Here is a 19,130-nt window from a genome sequence, read left to right on the forward strand (position 1 = left end):
TTAGTGTGGAATTTCCCAAACTAACTTAACCCCAGAGCCCTTCTTGACTCCCTTTATGCTCCCATAGCGCTTCCTCTGAAACACAATTAGGAAGCCACTCAACTAATTATCCCTTATTTTGCAGTTGATCCAGAGACTGAAAGAGAAGGGACTTGACCAAGGCTACAGATAGTGGCATCACAGACACCAGGTCCTGGGTCTCCAGACCGCAGCCCACTGCTCCTGCTCCAGACCATATTGCTTTGACATGCTAACAAGTCACCTGGTATCTCTGCAGTACCATATACCATCATGGGTAAGAGAAATGCAACTGCATCACCAACCTAGTCCCTTGGGTGGTTTTCAGGCCCCTAGCTCCCACTGAGCCTGGTGGTGAGGGACTCCAGTCCATGTAGTCTTAGTACGGCCTGTGGGTAGCAGGGTATATAATGCAAGTCAAGCCAATCCTGCTGGTGTAGCTCCTTGATCTGCTAGTAAATGGCCTGGGGATGCACCCACATTCCAAATTGGGTCTAACAAGACTCCATCCCAAAAATCCCATTAGAATTCCAGGGAAAAAATGGTTTACCCATGGAAAAATCCTAAACTACAAGAAACTGAACTAGAGCTACCAAGAAATACCACACTGAGGCAGCTCCTTCAAAACAAAGTTGTAAAATGAAGGACATCTTGGTTCTTTATAACATCCCCATGCCCAATCCAGTCATGCTTGAGGCAGAACCTACATCCAGAACTTAAGTGACAGACCAAAATAAGTGACACTTTCCTAAAACCAGTTTGATGGAATCCTGCCACTTGCCAACAGAATTCTACTTTGAGTGTGAAGCACATGGCCCAGAATGTCATGACTAACCTGGCTTGGCAGACCCTCTTCATCAGGAGGTACCCTCAAGGTATCATAGCAGAGAACAATCTTTTCTGCCCACCTCATCCCTAGCCCCTACCCACTCTCAGACTGACATTTACCCCCACTTCCCACCAAAAGAACAGGTAGCCAAAGGCAGCTTGGGCAATACTTGATATACATCATACATTTATTAGTGAATATCCCTCTGAAATCAGCAACAATATTAAAAAAAATAATGATTGCACTACTTGGTCAAGCAGAACTAGCAACTTTCATTTTAAAAAAAGTACAAATCTGTTAAAAATTTCAATCAGTATACACATATATATAATACAACATACTAGTTATGTTAAATGCTACAAACCAATGTGAATCCAATGGAATGGAAAAAAACCACACATTTAAGCTTTAAGAACCATTTTTTTCTCTATATATTAGCATTTTCTCAAATACATACATGGGAAAAATGAGGTAACTGTAAAATGTGCAAGGAACAGGGCCCCCCAAATTACATATATTTTAATATATATATATGTAATTATATATATATATATATATATATATATATATATATATATATATATATATAACCTTTCTAACACAGAACACAGGTGCTGGGCCCAGCCAAGGCTGGGGGATGGTGCCCACTGTCATGCCTAGGCCAGAAGTTGGTAAATAAAAAGAGTAAACAATGACAAGCCCCCACCACAGGAAATCATTGGTAACATGGCATCTATAGCAAGGTCGGCAAATCACAAACATCCTAAATAATTGTTTTATAAATCTTTTTTTTAATGATTTTTTTTTTAAATGTCGTGTTTCCCCCCCCCAATAGCTGCTCGTTGGAATCATTGCTGCAGCCGACACACAATCCGTGAGCCTGTTTCCGCCTGCCCCAGGAACCTTAAGGATTCTGAAAACCTTTTGTTGGGGTGGGAAGGGGAGGGGTTTGGAGAGGGTGGTTTTCTGTGTAAAACACGTGGGATTTCAACACTGCTATAAATATAGAAACGTCACCTGGAGTTATATACAGTAAGACTTTGGGTTCTCCACGGGGGTGGGGCCAGGGTGATGGGGCCCCATGGCAGGCTGAGGGGGTGCAGGGAGCCAGGGCCGCTGCAGGGAGAACGAGGGTGGTTGGAGCATCCCTGAGGCAGCAGGCGCCAGGGGCTGCCTGCTAGGATGTGCCGGCCCCACACGCAGTTCGTTCAGGGCAGCAACCCCAGCTGGGAGTAGGACAGGAAAGGAATGGGACCAGGAAAGGAAAGGGTGGGAGCTCAGCCAGACTGTATGGGGGCCTCCTCCAGACCTTGGAGGGCAGGGCTCAGGCTGGGAGGGGGCCCCTAGATGTGGGGTCCACGCCCTCCCTGGTCCCTGTCCTCCTGGGACTTCCTTGGAGGAGACTCACCCAGTCAGGTGGGAGATGGGCCCTGGCTGGAGGGAGAAATGCCCTGAAAAGCGTACGGTCCCGGTAGGCTCTGGGGACGTGTGCAGTACAGTGCATGGCAGTTATCAGCTGAGCACAGACCACCCCCCAACCCCACCCATGACTGCCAACCGCCCAGCCCAGCCCCAGCCGCACACATGCATGCAGACCAGGCGGCGCCACCAGACCATTCCTGGCCCCCTGGGCACTTGGTCCTGGTTGGTCCCTATATCCCCCATTAAACCAAAAGGAAACAAATTATTTAAAAATCCACACTCCCAAATCCTACACGCGATTTTGGGCCAGATGAATAAACAAAAACTGCTGCTCTTCACGTTCATGCAAAACAACAGAGAGGGGAGACAGGGTGTGTGTCTGGCCCCCTTTCACTGCCAGGGAGGGGTGGCCACCAGGAACAAAGGAGGTCACTCTCCCCTGCATGGCCCGGGCCCCCTCAGGATACATGCCACCCCAGCTCAGGGCCAGTTCCCCATATACTGAGGAGGCTGGCTCTGATATCCTCCAGCCTGGGGGTGGGGCTGGAGTGTTGTGACTGGGGTGAGGGTCCTTGAGGGGGCCAACCCTCACAGAAGCCTGGGTAGGGCTGGCTATCTGAGTCTGTCTGAGATCAAGGCTCCTGGACTCAGGTCTGGGGCTCAGGAAATGGCCTCATGCCACTCTGCACACCTGTCAGTGCCATCCAGTCAGACGGCATACCATTTCAGTGCAAGAGACCAGGCAACCCAGGATGGAGCCCCCTTTGCCCATCCTGGGGCTGAGGATCTCCCCCAGCTGCACTGGGGGGTGGCGGTAGGGGGGGACGGACCCCTGGCTCCCAGGGCTGGCAGGAAAAGGAGACAGACTCAAGGGCAAACAGGAGGGAGACTGAGTTAGGGACAGTCAGGCAGCTCCGTGGTGGGCAGACTGGCAGGCAGATCGGGGCAGGAGTCTTTGGAGCTTGGCAAATGCAGGGGCTTATTGCAGGGGCTTCTCTCGGGGCTGACCCTGGCACCAGCTCTGGAGATGCAGGCGGGAATGACGGGGCAGGCCTGGGCCACTCCCTCCCCGTCCTCCCCAGATCCCCCCAACCCGAGCTTCCAGAGCTTCGGGCAGGGTTATCCTGGGCGGCTGTGGGCCTCATTCAGCCTCCCTGGGCACCTCGGAGGCGTCGGCCCGGCAAATGGGACACGTCCGGTTGGCCTGGGGGAGCAGCCACACATCAGGCTTCACTCTTGTCTGTCCTCCACCCCAGCTGGGTCTATTCTGCTTCTGGGACTTGACCCATGAACAGAGCCTGGACTTCTAGCTGACAAGAAGGGAAACCCTCCAAGGTCTACCACCCCCCATCTCCCACATAATGGAATCATGTGTTACCTTTAACCACTTGTCGACACACTTGGTGTGGAACTCGTGGTTGCAGGGGAGGACTCGCAGCAGCTGCCGTGCCTCAAAGTCACTGAAGCAGACAACACACCTGAGAGAGGATATAGAGTGTCACCTCCACAATGATGGCAGGGGAGGGGGGAGGCTCATCGCACAGCACAAAACCCCTGGAGGAAGGGGGCCCCTGCAGCCCACTGTGCTCACAGAGGAGCAGATGAGGGAATAGTACTCACAGTGTCTGCTCTGACTGATGGCTGTCTGGGTTAAAGCGGTATGATGGGAGCTGCTCAATGTCCGCTTTGGTGAGGCCTCGAGGCTTGGCATCTCCTAGTCGCTCTGCCAGGTTCAGGAGGGCCTGGATAAGGGAAGGAGGGGGAGGGTCATTAATGCTCAGGGCCTGAGGTCCCCCAAGCTCCCACCTCCCAGAACAGTGCTCCACGGAACCTCATAGTTCTCCATCTCCACGTCATCCACGTCGAGATCCAGGCTGATGGTGGGCCCCATTGCTGTTGGTGACATTGGCAGCATCGAGCTAGGGGAGGGGAGACAGGTGTGGGGGGCCCAGGGTCAAGGTCAGTAGGTGTATGGGGTGCAGAGCTGTTCCCGTCTCCCTCCATGAAACAAAGCCCAGAGCTCTGCACCGTTCACACCAGGGACTCCAGTGTTTGTCCCAAGGCATTGTAGGAGGGTGAGAAACCCAGCTCATGAGTGTTGAGTACGTGTGGTTTGGTAGGGATGCCAGATGGCTTTAGAGGCCCCAGGCACCTTGTGGGGCTCTGTTGGGAGTCCAAATGGAAGTCCCAGGAAACCAGAGCACATTGCTCTGGGGCAGATGTGCTGGTACTTACAGAAAGTAGGGCAGGAAGCTGGGGTAATACGGTGGCGGGGGTGGCGGTGGGGGTGGCGGGGGCAGTGGCTGTTGCAGGCGGTATCTCTGGGTGCTCAGTCTCCGTGGCATCATGTGGGAATATGGCTACGAGAGGGGTACCAGGTGCAGGTCAGCCCAGTGGGCCTGTCTCCTGATCACCCTAGAGTCTGGGTGGGGTCCGTACTTACCACACCAAAGGATAGCTCCTGGTGCAATGGATCATGGGGCAGGTAGTGCAGGGGCACAGATGGGGACAGGGCTGGGCCTGGGGCAGAGGTGGAGTAGGTGAAGCTCCCCAGGGGGTGCTGGTCCCCCCGCAGGTCCACATCGTTGTCAAGCCGCTGCAGGGGCTGGAAGAAGCAGGAGTGGGCCAGCCAAAATCAGTAATGAGGGAAACCCTGCCCCCCCCACCATGCCATCCCCTATACCATCAAACCCATTGCCCAGACTCACCATACGTGGGTGCTGGGCCTGCAGCGATACAAACTGCCCAAGAGGTGCCATGTGGGCAGGCTGGGGGTGTGGGGCTGGTGGTGGGGGGTGCAGGATGTAGTGGTCACTGGAGATGAGGTGGGGGTAGGCCTGATAGGGCACGGGGAGCTGCTGCATGGTACACGCCTGGATCAGCTGCCAAGAGAGGGAGGGGGTGGGGGCTGTATAGTGTTCTAGGCTCTGCCTATGCTTGTGCTAAGGGCCAGGGGCCATTCCATGCCCTCTGGACCCTCCTATTCCTGCCAGAGGCCACCCAGTCAGGACACTACAGTCCTAAGGCCCACAGTTACAATTCCAAACCATAGGCAGGCACTGGGGTGCAGGAAGTTCCCTGAACCGAGGTGCCCTCTCACTATCTGTTAATACACACATGTGTTTCTGGGCAGGGTTGAGGCATGGAGCTGGGTAAGTGCTCTCACTCTCACAGCCTGGATGGGTGTCATAAGCTCAGCTTGCTTCTGCTGCTGGCCTGTGTCTGGGGTTTTCAAGTGGAGATAGGGCAGGAGGTGAAGGCACACACTCACCGGGGGTGGGAGGCAGCAGAGGGGGTAGTGCTGCCCACTGAACATCACGGAGCATGCTGGGAGCTGCTGGGCACTGCAGCCAGGGATGTGTTGGCCTGTAGGCAAGGGGAAGCCTTGGGTTGTCACCGTGGTGACTGTGTAGGACAGAGGGACGGGTCCCTGGTGCACCTGTGGGTGGAAAGAAACCCAAGAAGTGTAGGGAGGAAAAATGGGCCATGCTGCTGTCCCCAAATGAGAAAGTCCTGCTGGGTCACCTCCCCTCCCTTCCCTAGCTGGGGCCTACCTAGGTACAGACCTGGCTGTACCCCTGCCCCAAGCCCTAGAGAGCAGAAAGAACCCTTGGGAGGGGCTTCCAGCTCTACCACTCATCCACTGTATAGTTAGTTCCAAGGAATGTCCTTCCCTTCTCTGGGCCTCAATTTGCCAACCCGTAAAACAGGGCTAAAATGCCTTGATGAACATGCAATGAGTTAATTAAGCAAGATGAAGTCAGGATTCTGCTACCTCAGGCCTGCCAGAGGCTGGTGGGGAGGGGCCAGCAGGGTGGGAAACAAAGGTGATGGGTGCTCTGCCTACCTGCTCGTGGAGATCAACCATGAACGGGCTCTGTTGGGAGGCTGGGTGCAGCATTCGGGGGCTCCTGCCGGCAGGAGCCGAGGCTCGGTGCTCCTCTACAGGGAGGTGTGGCCGGGGTGGTGGCTGCTGGGAGGGTAAGCGCTCATCCTGGGCAGGCAGGCTGGCCAGGGGGCCCTCGCGGCTGGGGCTGCACCACAGAGAGGAGGCCCCAGTAGGACTGAGGGGAGCCACTCATTCAGAGAGCATGGAGAGAAACCAAGGTCACTACCCTCTAGGGAAGGAAGACAGCTCAGGGTCCTGTGCCCTGCCACCCCTGGCCCCTAGGCCACAACCCAGGCCATCAGCCCCAGCAGCAGAGGCTCTAAGCTATGTAGGACTAGGAGGTTCCTTCCTACCTTCCCCGGAGCTGGCCCGGGGTACTGCCAGGTCCTACAGAGAATCGCCGCTGACCCACAGGGGCAGAGGGTGGCCACCTAGTCACTGCCAGAGCCCATGGTCGCATCAGGGGTAGCAGTGGGGTGGAGGGGCTGGGCCAGGGCTCACAACCCTAGGAGGCAAACAGATAGACAAACTGAGGCACACAGAACTCCAATCACTTGCCCCATCAGGGACTACGGAGACAGAATCAAACCTCAGGGGTCTAATTCCAGGAGCTACTGATGTCCACCACGCCCCTGTGCTCCAGGTACAGCTTGCACTCTGGGTCTGGCCTTCTTGGCACTGATAATCAGGGACAGGGAGTTCAGGCCTCAGTTTCCTACTCTATGAAATGGGGTCAAGTTCCTCTTCAGGGTTGTGGTGAGTCAGGAGGCTGGCTGGCATGCTTTCCAGGCCAGGTGGCTCCAGTAAGTTCCCTCAGGGTGGGGTCCCCAAAGCTGTAACTTCAACCTCAACCTCCAGGAAGCTGGTAGTTCCTGGAAGGGCACTCCAGTTTCCTCCCTTCCACTGGGTCAGCTCAGGGGGGATTCTTTTTTTTTTTTTTTCAAGATTTTACTTATTTATTTATGAGACAGAGAGAGGGAGAGCGGGGGTGGGCAGGCAGAGATACAGGTAGAGGGAGAAGCAGGCCCCATGTAGGGAGCCTGACGCAGGACTTGATCCTGGGTCTCCAGGATCAGGCCCTGGGCTGAAAGTGGCGCTAAACCGCTGAGCTACCCGGGCTGCCCCTGGGCGGGGGGGGGGGGGGGGGGGGGGGGGGAGAGGGATTCTAATTAAGCCTTCTCTTTGCACTATTGCCAGGTGAGAGGTTCCAAGCCGGTTCCTGTCCTCAGTGGCTCCCAATTCAAGTCAGTTTGCTTTCTTTTCATAACCAGCTCCCAAAGTACCTATCCACATGTGACTTGATCTACTCTTCAAAGAAGGCAATGTTAGCTCCCTTTCACAGAAGAGAAAACTGAGGCTCAAAGAGATTGAAGGGGACTTGCCCAAGTGTCAAAGCGGGAGGTGAGCTGGCCACAGCCTCTTACTGCACTCTGCTGCCAGCAGGAAGGGTTCCAGAATAAGAGCTTCACAGGAGGGGATGAAGGTAGCGGCCACTGGTGGATGGGTAGGTCTGGCATACAGCCAGGCCTTGCTTTGGGGGCCTAACACAGCCCCCAAGTGGGGCTTGCTGAGAAAAAAGGGGAAGCAAGAACCTCAAGGAGGAAGCTGAGAGGGAAAGGGGTGGGGTGGGTCTCCTCCCTCAGGTAGGAGCTGGGGGTCCAGGTGGGATTAGCTGTTGGGGGGGGGGGGGGGACCATTTACTAACTCCAGAGGTTGGGATGAGGTCCTGGCAGAGAAAACTCTGGAACCTGTCAGGTCCTGCAAAGCTGAAAGGTGTATCAAATAGGACTAGCCCTTTGCTGTTTCTGCCACAGGGAGGTCTCCTCTGTCCACCCCTTCTGCAACTCTGACACCCAGCTTTTTTGAGTACTACCTGCCCACTAACACAGCTAGGGACCCAGTGTACCGTACCCTCAACACCTTGTTCCTTCCTGCCGACAGTGGCAAGAAGACTTCCTCTGTGCTCAGCTTTACAAGCCTGGGCCCTAACTCTCATAAACCAGCCTTCAGGGGAAGCTCTTCACTTGATAGGGCAGTGCCTGGCTGGCCACAGCCAGAAGTGTAAGAGTGGAATTCACACTTCTTCTAACTTGGCCTCTGGCCCTTGGCAGAAGAGTAGGCAGGGCCCAGTGACCAGCTTGTGTCCAGCACCTATGTGGTAAATGTACACTTGAGAGCCAATCACACACAGTTTGGCAGCAGTGAAGTTGGTGCCCATGATTAAAAACTGGGAGATTACATAAAAATCTGGTCTTTTGTTGAGAGGAAAGAAAAGCAGAAAATGTGGTCCCACTAGACCCTCATTTCTGCTTGGTTCCCCTCATTGGAGCATGAGCTTTCCCTCCAGGCCACCCCAGGCCCATTCACTACCTGCCCATCGTAGGTGACTAGGTTTGTAACCCCTGGTACACATCCTTATGCACATGTGTACACCCACAGCCTTCCTATTCTTGCTGACAATCCAGCCTAGCAAACAAAGGCCAAGAAAGATTCAGAGTAAACCCCTAAATATCTCCCAACAACAGACTCCTAGGCCACTCCAGACCTGGGTCACAGTCTTTGGAGGGCTGGGGAACAGGGGCATCTAGATATTTTACCAAATCCCCAGCAGTTTCTACTGCCAGATTTGGGCCCCACTGCTCTAACCTCAGAGATCCTGAGAGACCATAGTCCTGCTGATGAAGAATTTGAAAAATAATAACTATGATACCTCTCAGTGCCACCTTGGGTCCTCACAGCAACCCTCAAAAGTAAGGACACTGAGGGTCAGAGAGATGAGGTCTAAGGCCTGTCAAGCTAGAGCTGAGTGCACTGGGAACACAACCCAGGCAGTGGCTTCAGTGGCTCTTCCTGTGCCAGGCTGCCTTGCTGAAGTCTGGGGGGTGAGGATGCCACAGAGGCCCAGGCACAAGGGATTCTGTTCTGGCTAGCCCCTTCAAAAACACCCATTCCTCAGGAAAGGGATGTGGCAAGGAGCTGAGAAACCAAACCAGCAGACCAAAGGGCTTCTAGCCATAGATGATGGTGCCAAAGTTGAAAAGTGTCAACCCTTGCATTCTTAACACATGATACCCCAATTCTGGCCAGAGTCTCTAGACTTAGGACTGGGCACATCACTCCCCCTGTCTGAGCCTCAGCCTCTTCACCTGTAAAATGGGAATAGCCAAGTAACCACCTCCCAGTGGACTGGAAAGACTGCTCAAAGGCAGAGGTGATTTGCAAAACGTGGGTGTGAGTGATCACCATTAGACATTAAGATAGGCTAACCTCCACTCTAGCCCCCACAAACACAAGTCAGGTACCACTTCAAGCTCTGCAAGAGAAAGTTGGGAAATATGCCCCCATAGGGGAAAACCCGAGCTGGCAACCGAGGGATCCCTGGTTCTCGGAAGTCGTACTAAGAACAGAGGTTGCACAGAAGGGACACACCCACTTCACAGTTGAGGAAACTGAGACCCAGAGAAAGGAAGTAACTTGCTCTAGCCCACAAAGCCAGAACTTGTCCTGCCTGGCTGCCACATAGGCCCAGATTCCCCTAATCCCTGACTCTCATTAGCATCAGCAACCCCAATGACCACCTAATCCCAACTAATTCCAGTCCCCAAAGGGGATCGAGAGTTTTCTGTTTCAGGCACTTATGACTAACCCTATTGTGGAAAAGCTAACGAGGCCCAGACTTGGAGCAAGCAACTCGCTCAAGGTCAAACTGCAATGGTGGAAGCCAGGTGACCACCCCCAATTTCTCTGCCTTTCCATAGTCCTCTGTACTTTGCTTCCAAGGAGATCTGGGTAAATGGGTCTTCAGGGTCCCATCCTTAAATCCAATCTTGCCTGGAAGCAGGCACCACACTTTGCATCCACCCCTTTCTCCAGGAGGCAGCCAACTCCCTACTTCCAGTGCCCCATGCCACTATCTCAGTCTTAGTCTAGGGAACCCCTGCCCAGTCATTTGCCCCAAGGGTATGTTTGCCTGAGAGCCTGAGTAGATTCAGGCAGGATGAGAAGCCCCGACCCCCACAAAGGGCAGACTAGGCCACCACTGCCGGGTAGGCCAGCGTGCTGCCTGGAGGTAGTTGAGGGCAGGACCATCAGCCCCGGAACTAGTAGTTCCTGGTCAGCCCAGGCTCCCTAGGTGACCTTGGTCAAGGAAATCTCTCCGTTTCTGTGAGCCTCAGTTTTCACAGCTGTGAAATGGGGGTGGAAAGCTCTCCTTCCTAGAAGGCCCAAATAAAGCCAGAAGAAACAAGACGCAAGAAACCAGGTGGTCACATTAGCAGGGGTTGGAAACCAGTGTTCCTGAGGGACCAGTCCCTCCTCAACGCGGGCCAGGCTCAGGTTGCGGGGCTCTGGGGAGCTTCGTCGGCCACCCCTCCCCGGGAAGGGGGCCGAGGTGCAGACACCCCCACGGAGAGGAGACCCCCACGTCCCCCTCTCACTCCTTTGTACCGCACTCGGAAGAACAAGGGGGGGCGGGAGTCCAGACTGCGGCGTTGGGGCCAGAGCGCTGTGACTTTAAGAGCCGAGGATCCCGGACCATGTGCTCGGCGTGAGACAAAAGCAACAACAAAGGAAGTGGCGGCGGCAGGGGGAGGGGGCGGCTCCTTCCTCTCCAACCGCAGCACTGAGCCTCCGGAGAAGGGAGGCTCAACCTGGGCTTGGGGGGCTGGGGGGAACCCTCCTTGATCTCCCTGATTCTAGAGGTCTCGCCGTCTCCACGCTAGACCGCCCGTGATTAACCCCTGCGGAGCCAGCTGGATCACAGCCCCCAGTCCCAGGGGAGGGAGACAGGAGTTCCAAGGATGCGGAAATAGGGAGTTGGAGCTCTGGCCCCTACTCACCTTCGGCCGCCAGGCCACACGTTGCCTCCTTTGTTCCCGATCTAGGACGGCCAAGCTGGGCAGTGGGGAGGGGGGCTGCCTGGACCCTTTAAGAGCCCCCGCCCTGCGGAACAATGTGCTCCCCTCCCCACCCCCCCGGTCCGGGGGCAGTCCAGCTCCTTCCGGAGCCCTCTCTTTGTTGTCGGTCCGCCGGCGTCTGCCTCGCGAGGCCCACGCGCGGTCTACCTCTCTCAGCCCAGGCCCTCCGGGAGCGGGAGGCGGCGCAGGACGCAGCCGGGTTTTGCGCAGCTGCAGGCGCCTGGCCCTTTAAGAACTGTCCGCAGCGGCAGCGGAATGTAACAAATCCCACATTTGATTCACAACATTCGAAGCGGCGGGGTCGCGCGTCGGACGGGAGGGGGACTCGCGGGGACGCGCCGGGAGGTTCCGGCAAACAGTAGCGGGCCACTGCCCGCGGCAGCCCTGCCAAGAGCTCCGCCCCGCGAGGGCTGTGGGAGCCAATCACTCCCCGCGTCTCGGCACGTGACTAATGGGAAGCCATCTTGGAAGGCAGATTTTCTTTTAAAACCTTCTTGCCCCCACCTTCGCACTTAAAGTGACCGCAGTCCTCACAAGCAAGGGGCGGGGCCACATGGCCTGAGCTAAAGATGGGAGACCCCGGGGTGGGCAAGGCCAACCGGCTGCAACTCGAACTTGCTATGCAAACTCGCGAACCACTCACGCCTCTGAGGCTCAGTTTCCCTGCCGGAGAAATGGGCTCCCCTAGGAGAGCCGCAACCCGGACTTACTGTGTCATGGTCTTCTCTTCGGGGACGGGGCGCCGCCAGGGACACTGAAGTGCAATGGGACTGGCCTTCGACGGGGCAGGAGCGGCCTCTTAAGCCAGCCCAACTGGGTTAGGAAGGCTCTAACAGCCTTGGGTCGGCAACCTCCCCGGAGATGACGTCAGCCCCAAGAGCTACCGCGCCGCGATGACATCATGGCCTGGCCGCTGTGCATCTCCTTGTTTATACTACGCGGCAGCTTTAAAAAGCTGGGAGGGCCTGGGTTGCCCAACGAACCAATAGCGGGCAGCCCATGCAAAGCAGCTAACGCCTGCCAGGCAGGGGGATTGGTCTTGCGTGCGCTGACGTCACAGAGACACTTAACCGCCCCGCCCCCAGCGTGGCCCGGGAAGGGGGCGGGGAAGTTTTAAGCCCGAGCTGCAGTTGTCCCGCGCGTGGCCAGGAAAGCTTGGCCTCCCGTGTGGAGGGTAACCTGTTTAAGGGTATTGGCGAACTAAGCTTAATGAAGTCTTCGGTTACCTACTCCTGTACTCCTCCCAGCAGCGATGAGATGGAGGGATTACCGCAGCATTTTACAGATGGGTAAAGAGGATCAAAGGGGTCACTCACCCTAGGTCACACAGCTAGAAAGTGTGGCTGAACAGCTGAGCTTCGTTCTCCTTGGCCTTAACACTGGGCCAGCATCATACAAAGTGGAGTATTACCTCCGCATCGATTATTTAAGGAAAAAAGTCAGTAATACTCTAAATATCCAAGAGCTGGGCACGGCCGAAAAGAATGTGTGCTTATAGTCAATAAACTGGACTCCTCTGCATGGGGCTGCACTGACATAGGGTTACTTCTTTAAACAAGATGCCAGCGCAAAATGTTATATAACATTTGTTAAACCTGTGTGTAGGGCTACAGTGTGTGTGTGTGTGTGTGTGTGTGGTGGTGGTGGTGTCATTTTCTGTGCTGCTTTGGTGTATTTCATAACCCCAAATTTAAGAATAAAAATTGAAAGCAATTTGCTGAACAGAGTGTAACTATGTATCTATTTTTCTGAAAACTGGGTATATACAGTATCTGCACAGAATATTTCTGGAAGGATATACAGGAAACTAACAATTGTCCTTAGGGAGAACTGGACTGGATAGACTTTTTATTGTATATGCTTGTGTACATTTGCTCTTTTTAAAAAATCCTATACCGGGGTGCCTGGATGGCGCAGTTAAGCCTCCAACTCTTGGTTTCAGCTCAGGTCTTGATCTCAAGAGTTGTGAGATTGAGCCCTGCATCAGGGTCCATGCTCAGTATGGAGTCTGCTTAAGACACTCTCATCTGCCCTCCCCTCCAAACTCTAAGATAAATAAATCTTAAAACAAAACAAAACAAAACCAACTAACCCATACCCTGTACAATCTGGGTGGAGGCATGGGTGAAGTAAGGGATGGGGGTTAAAGAGTACACCTATCAAGGTTAAAAAAAAAAAAAAGAGAGAGGAAAAAAAAAAAAACCCCGTATCATATAACCTATAGAAAATTCTAAAGAAAATTACTGTTAAAAAGTATGAGCATTTTAAATCTAAGGCATAAAAACTTCTGTTCCCCTAAAGTCAGAAGTTCCCCTTCAGGAAAAGTATCCAGTGGAAATAATCCAGAAGTCTAGGGAGCCGGGATACTCATCCAAGTGTTGTTTAGACCAGCAACAATCTGTTACTGCATGGTGAGTGTGCAGCCAGCAATGCAACGACTGCAGATGGTACCCAAGGGCAGTTTGCAGATATCTAAGCACAGGAGATCAAGTTCAGGATGCAGTACTGCAGGTGTTACCTGCCTACCTCTATCCATGGGTTAAAACTATGTGTGCATGAGAACGAATGGGGAAGTACAGGGTAATATTAGCCTTTCTCTAGTCAACCCCCTTTCACTGGCTCTCACTTCTGACCTTTTATTTTTCCCACCTTGTAAAATTAGTTAGAAAATCTTCCCTTCGTTGGAAAGTGCTATGTTGTTAAGACCACCCCCTGCTTGCCTGTGTAGGGACAGAACCTGCAGCGGCTCCCTACTGCCTGCCTCTGGAGCTGTGCTTAACAAGCTCCCCACAGCCTTCCAGGCTCACCTCTCCCCAGTCCTTCTCCCACAACCATGATGGTGCACCCACTGGCCTTCCCTGCCTGCCACCTTCCTGCCTGTGCTTAGCTGGATGGCCTGCCTGAGATGCACTCTCTCTTCCTTTCTACCAACCTATTCCTCATCTCTGTCCTTTGGGGCTCTGTTCCCTCTTACCTCTTAAAGGAAGCTCAGAGATCTCTAGCTTGTACTGAACTTCCCCATCTCTTAACTCAGTCCTAGACGTACCCCAACCTTCACTTCATACCATCTGATTTGTACAGAGCCCTGCCACAGTCACTTCACTTTATGTCTTACTGCATTACTCCTGTCTAGCCTAAGGGGATTCTGATTTTTTTTTTATTCAGAATTTTTAAGTGCACTGTCATCTAGCATTCACTGGAATGCCTCATTTTATGTGTGACATCTGAGACTCAAAGAATCAAGTACTTGCCCAAGGCCACAGTGAAAATACCTTACCACTCACCCTCAGAATGCAAGTCTTCAGCCACAACCAAGTCATGTACTTCGAAGCCACCAAAGTTCTGACTGTACAACTCTAAAACATCCTTACCACCCATTACCCCTGGCAAAATGCTGCTCAGCCTTTGGGATTCAGCTCTAAGACTACCTCCCCAAAGCCTCCCTGACCTGTCTTCTGGCAGTCAGCTGGTCTGAGTTCCTTAATGCACAGCAGGACTATTACCACACTGCATTGGGACAGCAGAAACTATCTCCACGGGACTGTTCTCCCCCTCTCCCCCCAGCAGGCTCTGGCTCACACTGGATGGCAGATGCCTACGGAAGAGGCTCTGAGTTTGACTCTCACCTCTGATTCTACAGGGCCAGGAAATCCCTGACCTGTCCTCCCGCAAGCATGACCTTCTGGCTTACTCCCCTGGGAGACCTTGAGCAAATACTCACATCCCCTCAGGGTTCCCCCAGGGCCAGAGGCCAGTAACATATCTCCTGATCTGAAAAACCTTCCTGGGCACGTGCAGAATCACTCTGAAACAAGTGGGAAGGAGGCCCAATTTCCCCAGGTTTTCAAGATAAGCCAGAAGTCTGGGCTTTCCTGTGAAATCCCCTCAGGTTTACCAGTAGGTCTTTTTTGCTTTGGAATCCCAATGTGGTGATGTGGCCTGCACACCTGCTGTGTGCCTCATTCTCATCACTCCACCCTACTTCTCCCCTGCCACTTGAAGACAGCTTCTGTTTTCATCTCACAGATGAGGAAAGTGGTTCAGGAAGTGCCTCTCCTTGCCTAAGATCCCAGCAGTGTGACCCAGTGGGCTCCGGAAGCAACAGTTGGGGGTGGCTCACTCTTATCCACACATCTGCAGTGAGGTTCTGTGGAGAAATTAGGGCTCTAGGGTCTCCTGCAGAGTGTAAGCAGGCCCACTCCTGATCGTCTCACTGGTCCTCCCAATGACCTAAGAGTTAGGTGCCAGTATTTTACAGATGAGGAAATGTATGAGGGGGTATGACTCAATAATCAATGGGCAAACCAGGTATCACATTCTAATCTAACATTAAGTTTGGTTCATGCGTCACAAATGTCAAAACAGAGTCCCCAAGGGTTGCTCAATAATCAAAAGGACAGATGTTCCAAGGCAAGAGTAGACCACGGAGGCTCAAGGAATGGTGGATGAGCAGCAGAGGATTCAAACCCTGGTCCCTCCAAGTGCAAAGCACTGGATGTTGCATTCCAGCTTCCATCCCCAAATCTCCTCTTCAGGTGGGAGGGATTCCACTTTGGCAGGATAGGGATTAGGATCATGGATTCCTGCTGGGGCCCTGCCCCCTCCCTGCTCTACCCAAGAACTTGGGACAGCTGGCTGCCTCCATTCCTCCCTCAGGGTCAGGAAGCACCCTATTCCTTTCTTCTAGGACCCCTCAAACTGTCCTCTAGACACAAGGCTAAGTAGCCTTCCCAGGTGGAGCTTGCGGAATACAGACTGAGGGATCACCCAGAGACACAGCACAGCCTGGCAGAGCCAGTTCAGGACTCAGACCTCCTAGCTACCACAGAGCATTGCAGACCTGAGCCCAGAGCCTCACATCCCAGTGTTGATGCCAAGTCCTTTCTCAGGGCATGCCCGAAAGAACTGTGTTTATGCATAAGGGGATAGGGTGGGGCATCTATAAAGGTGTTCAAGGGCCTGGGGCTCAGGTCAGTGGTACTTTAGTTCTGACTTGGGTCAGTTATTTGGCTTCTCTCCACTTTAGTCTTACCTGTAAAATTAGGGCAATAACACTAGTGACACATGACATTTACTGAGCACTTAGTTTGCACCACTGTTGCCTCCTATAGGCTAGTGAGGACAAGCACACAATGATGGTTAGAGAGCCTAACCTGTCTGGGCCTGAAACCCAGCTCTACCTCTTACTGGCTCTGTGATTTTGAAGAAGTCACCACCTTTTTGAGGCTCAGTTTGGCCAGGTGTAAAACGGAGGTGACAATGTCTACCCCAGTGAGTCAACTGTAGCTCTTACTATGTGTGCATCTCTTGCGGTACCTGCCCAACTTTCTGGGTCTGGGTCTGCACTTGAATGTGCGAGTGAGCTTTGCGGGTACGGTGTTGGAAGGGGCTCCCCTTTCCGACTCCCTTCCCCCTGCTACTCTGGCCACTGTAACTCCCAGGGCCTGCAAAGGTGGGAGCAGGTACTATCACATCACCGAGAGATGAAAAGCAGGGTCTGCGTAAGCGCGGGCGCCTGGCAGACCCAGGGAGAGGAGTCCAACCGAATTCCCCATTTTCCCTCCATCTTGTTTCTGTCCTCCTGAGGGCCGGCTTCTTGCCTCCATCCTGCCCACACCACCGCCCTGACCCCCCGACAGCAGCCCGATTCGAGCGTACAGATCCTTAGGCAACGGAATCTGTGTGACCTTGGGTAAGACACAGACCGTCTCCGGACTCCCCCGCATTCCGGCATCCTAAAAGTTGTAACGACGGCGCTGGGGTGCAGTGGTGTTCCCCGGACCTGCAGCCGCTCCAAAGCAGGGCTCGGAGAGCTGTGGCTCCCCAGCGGCTGGCACAAGGAGCGCCGGTAAAATGTCTGGGACCGACGTTACGAGCCAAAGGACCGCGGCGCCTCCTCAGCTCTCAGTCCCTGAACGCAGCCGGACCCGTCGGAGGGCAGGGGTGGGGGTCGATCGGGTCACGTGCGGGGCGCAAGACACTCTGGGACTTGTAGTTCCCAGGGTGGGGAGCGGGTCCCCGAACTGGGGCACTTGGACCTAGCGGAAGGACTGAAGAGCGGAGCACCTCTGGCTCCGGCTCCCGGGGCAGCGAGCTCGGCACTGCAGACGCAGCCGGAGGCCTCGCTGGAAGTTCCTGAGCTACTCTGTCGGCCCGCGGCCGCCCCCTATCGTTCCGTCCTCGCTGGCCTCGCGCCTGGGGCGCACGGCGCAGGGTCCGGGCCAGGCGTTACCTGGAGCCGCGGCTGGGCTCCACCCCAACCGGGCGGCCGGCGAGTCGCTCCCGCTGCAGCCCGGGGTCCCGGTCCCGCTGCGGCCCGAGCGCCGCCCGCCGCGGCCCCCCCTCTGGCCCCGCGCAGTGGAACCGTCCGCGGACCTCACCACCCACGCCTACGCCGGCTGCGGAGCTTCACCCCCGCTCCCGTGCGTCTGCGGAACTACCAGGACTGCACCAAGCGCGAGGGCGGGGGGGGGGGGGGCGGATTCAAGGATTTGAATCCTCTGCGGCTCCTCCACCGTCCGCGGGCCACGCCCCTCGGCTTCCGGCGGCAGAGGGCGCGCAAGGGCAAAGCGCCCGGCGTCTGGCGTCCCAGCGGCGCGCTACTGCTCGCGTGACCTTGGACGAGTGACCGACTCTGTCTCCTCTGTGACACCAGGAGCATAACGCGGCTCCGTGGCCGTTCAAAGAACCTTCGCTTCCCAGAGAGCCCGCCCCCTCCCCCGGCTTCGCACTGAGGAGGCAGGGCCGGTATACAAACTAAAGACTGGGGTCAGCGGAGCGTGGTTCCCGGCTTTGGCCCCTTCTCTGAGCCTGTCTCCTGGTCTTCGAACCGGGAGCGTTGACACCTCTTTCTCGAGAGGTTAGGAGACTCCAGAGGCAGCAGGACGCGTTGGCCCATCGCTAGAGGCAGCCTGGAGCAGAGCTCGTTCGCTCTCTGCTCGTGCTGGGCACTCCCCACTCCCAGAGGGGATCCTGGTTGCGGATCCTCTTCGCTCGGCGTCCGTGGGCGTCTTGGATTGGCGAGAACTACAACTCCCAGCTTGCCCCGCGCCGCCGGGTCCTGTCGTAGTCCCTGCAGACCTCCCCTCGCAGGGGCTGCCCCCACGAGGCAGCCTTTTCTCAACCCAGGGACTGGCTCCTCTGCCAGTTATTTTTTAAAGCTTCCGTTTGGGGGGCACTTAGGTGGCTCAGTGGTTGAGCTTCTGCCTTCGGCTCAGGTCCTGATCCTAGGTCCTGGGGTCAAGCCCCGCATAGGGTTCCCCACAGAGAGCATGCTTCTCCCTCTACCTGTGTCTCCACCTCTATGTGTCTCATGAATAAATAAAATCTTTAAAAAAATAAAATAGGGACATCTGGGTGGCTCAGCAGTTGAGCGTTTGCCTTTGGCCCAGGGGTGATCCCAGGTTAGGATCGAGTCCCCGGCACTGGGCTCCTTGCATGGCGCCAGCTTCTCTTCCCTCTGCCTCTGTCTCTGCCTCTCTGTGTGTCTCTCATGAATAAATAAATAAAATCTTGAAAAATAAAAATAAGCTGTTTGTTGAGCTTTTACCATGTGCGAAGCAATGTTCTAAATGGTTAATGTAAATTACCTTGTTATTCTTTAAAGTCTAACAATTCAGTAAGGGAAAATCATTATTATCCCTGTTCTATAGATTTGAAAACTGAGGCATTAGTGAAGTGAAGAGATTTTGCTAGAAGTGGCAGAGTTGGGGATTTCTACTCACTCCTGACACCTGAAGCCTGCTTTCTGCCTTAATGTGGTTCATCTCTCAACAAACATGTTTCTTCCTTCCCCTTCCCTTCATCAGAACTGCATCTACATTAAGGCCTAATTTAGGATATAGTTTGCAGATATACAGTAAAATACACGAATCTTATGTGTATAGTTTAGTGAATTTTTCATAAATGTATATCTCCACATAACTAAAACTCTGATCAAGATCTGGAACATTTTCATCAACCCAGAAAGTTCTCTTGCCCCCTCCAAGTCATTTCCCTCCAGACATAACTATTCATCTATTTCTGTCACTATTTTTTTTTAAATATGTTATTTATC

At 54.2% G+C, this 19,130-nt stretch overlaps 1 protein-coding gene across 6 annotated transcripts; it reads right to left on the bottom strand.

The window, feature by feature from the left end:
* Positions 1-1,005: 1,005 nt before the first annotated feature.
* RNF44 (ring finger protein 44) lies at positions 1,006-18,476 on the bottom strand. Of its 6 annotated transcripts, none has more exons than XM_055325816.1 (11): positions 17,307-18,476; positions 6,512-6,663; positions 6,117-6,333; positions 5,541-5,708; positions 4,978-5,151; positions 4,713-4,874; positions 4,505-4,629; positions 4,101-4,188; positions 3,890-4,011; positions 3,648-3,747; positions 1,006-3,473 (listed from the first exon to the last, which is right to left on the bottom strand). In XM_055325816.1, exons 2-11 carry the CDS (start codon positions 6,616-6,618, stop codon positions 3,411-3,413), a joined length of 1,326 nt encoding a protein of 441 aa, XP_055181791.1. In that variant the 5' UTR covers positions 6,619-6,663; positions 17,307-18,476; the 3' UTR covers positions 1,006-3,410. The 6 variants fall into 6 exon arrangements, with proteins under 6 accessions (XP_055181791.1, XP_055181790.1, XP_055181792.1 ...); XM_055325815.1 differs by lacking the exon at positions 17,307-18,476 and adding an exon at positions 11,785-13,225; XM_055325817.1 differs by lacking the exon at positions 17,307-18,476 and adding an exon at positions 10,997-11,773 and having other exon boundaries at positions 6,117-6,303.
* Positions 18,477-19,130: the final 654 nt, after the last annotated feature.

This window comes from Nyctereutes procyonoides, unplaced genomic scaffold, assembly GCF_905146905.1.
Source record: "Nyctereutes procyonoides isolate TBG_1078 unplaced genomic scaffold, NYPRO_anot_genome, whole genome shotgun sequence".
Taxonomy (NCBI): Eukaryota; Metazoa; Chordata; class Mammalia; order Carnivora; family Canidae; genus Nyctereutes; species Nyctereutes procyonoides.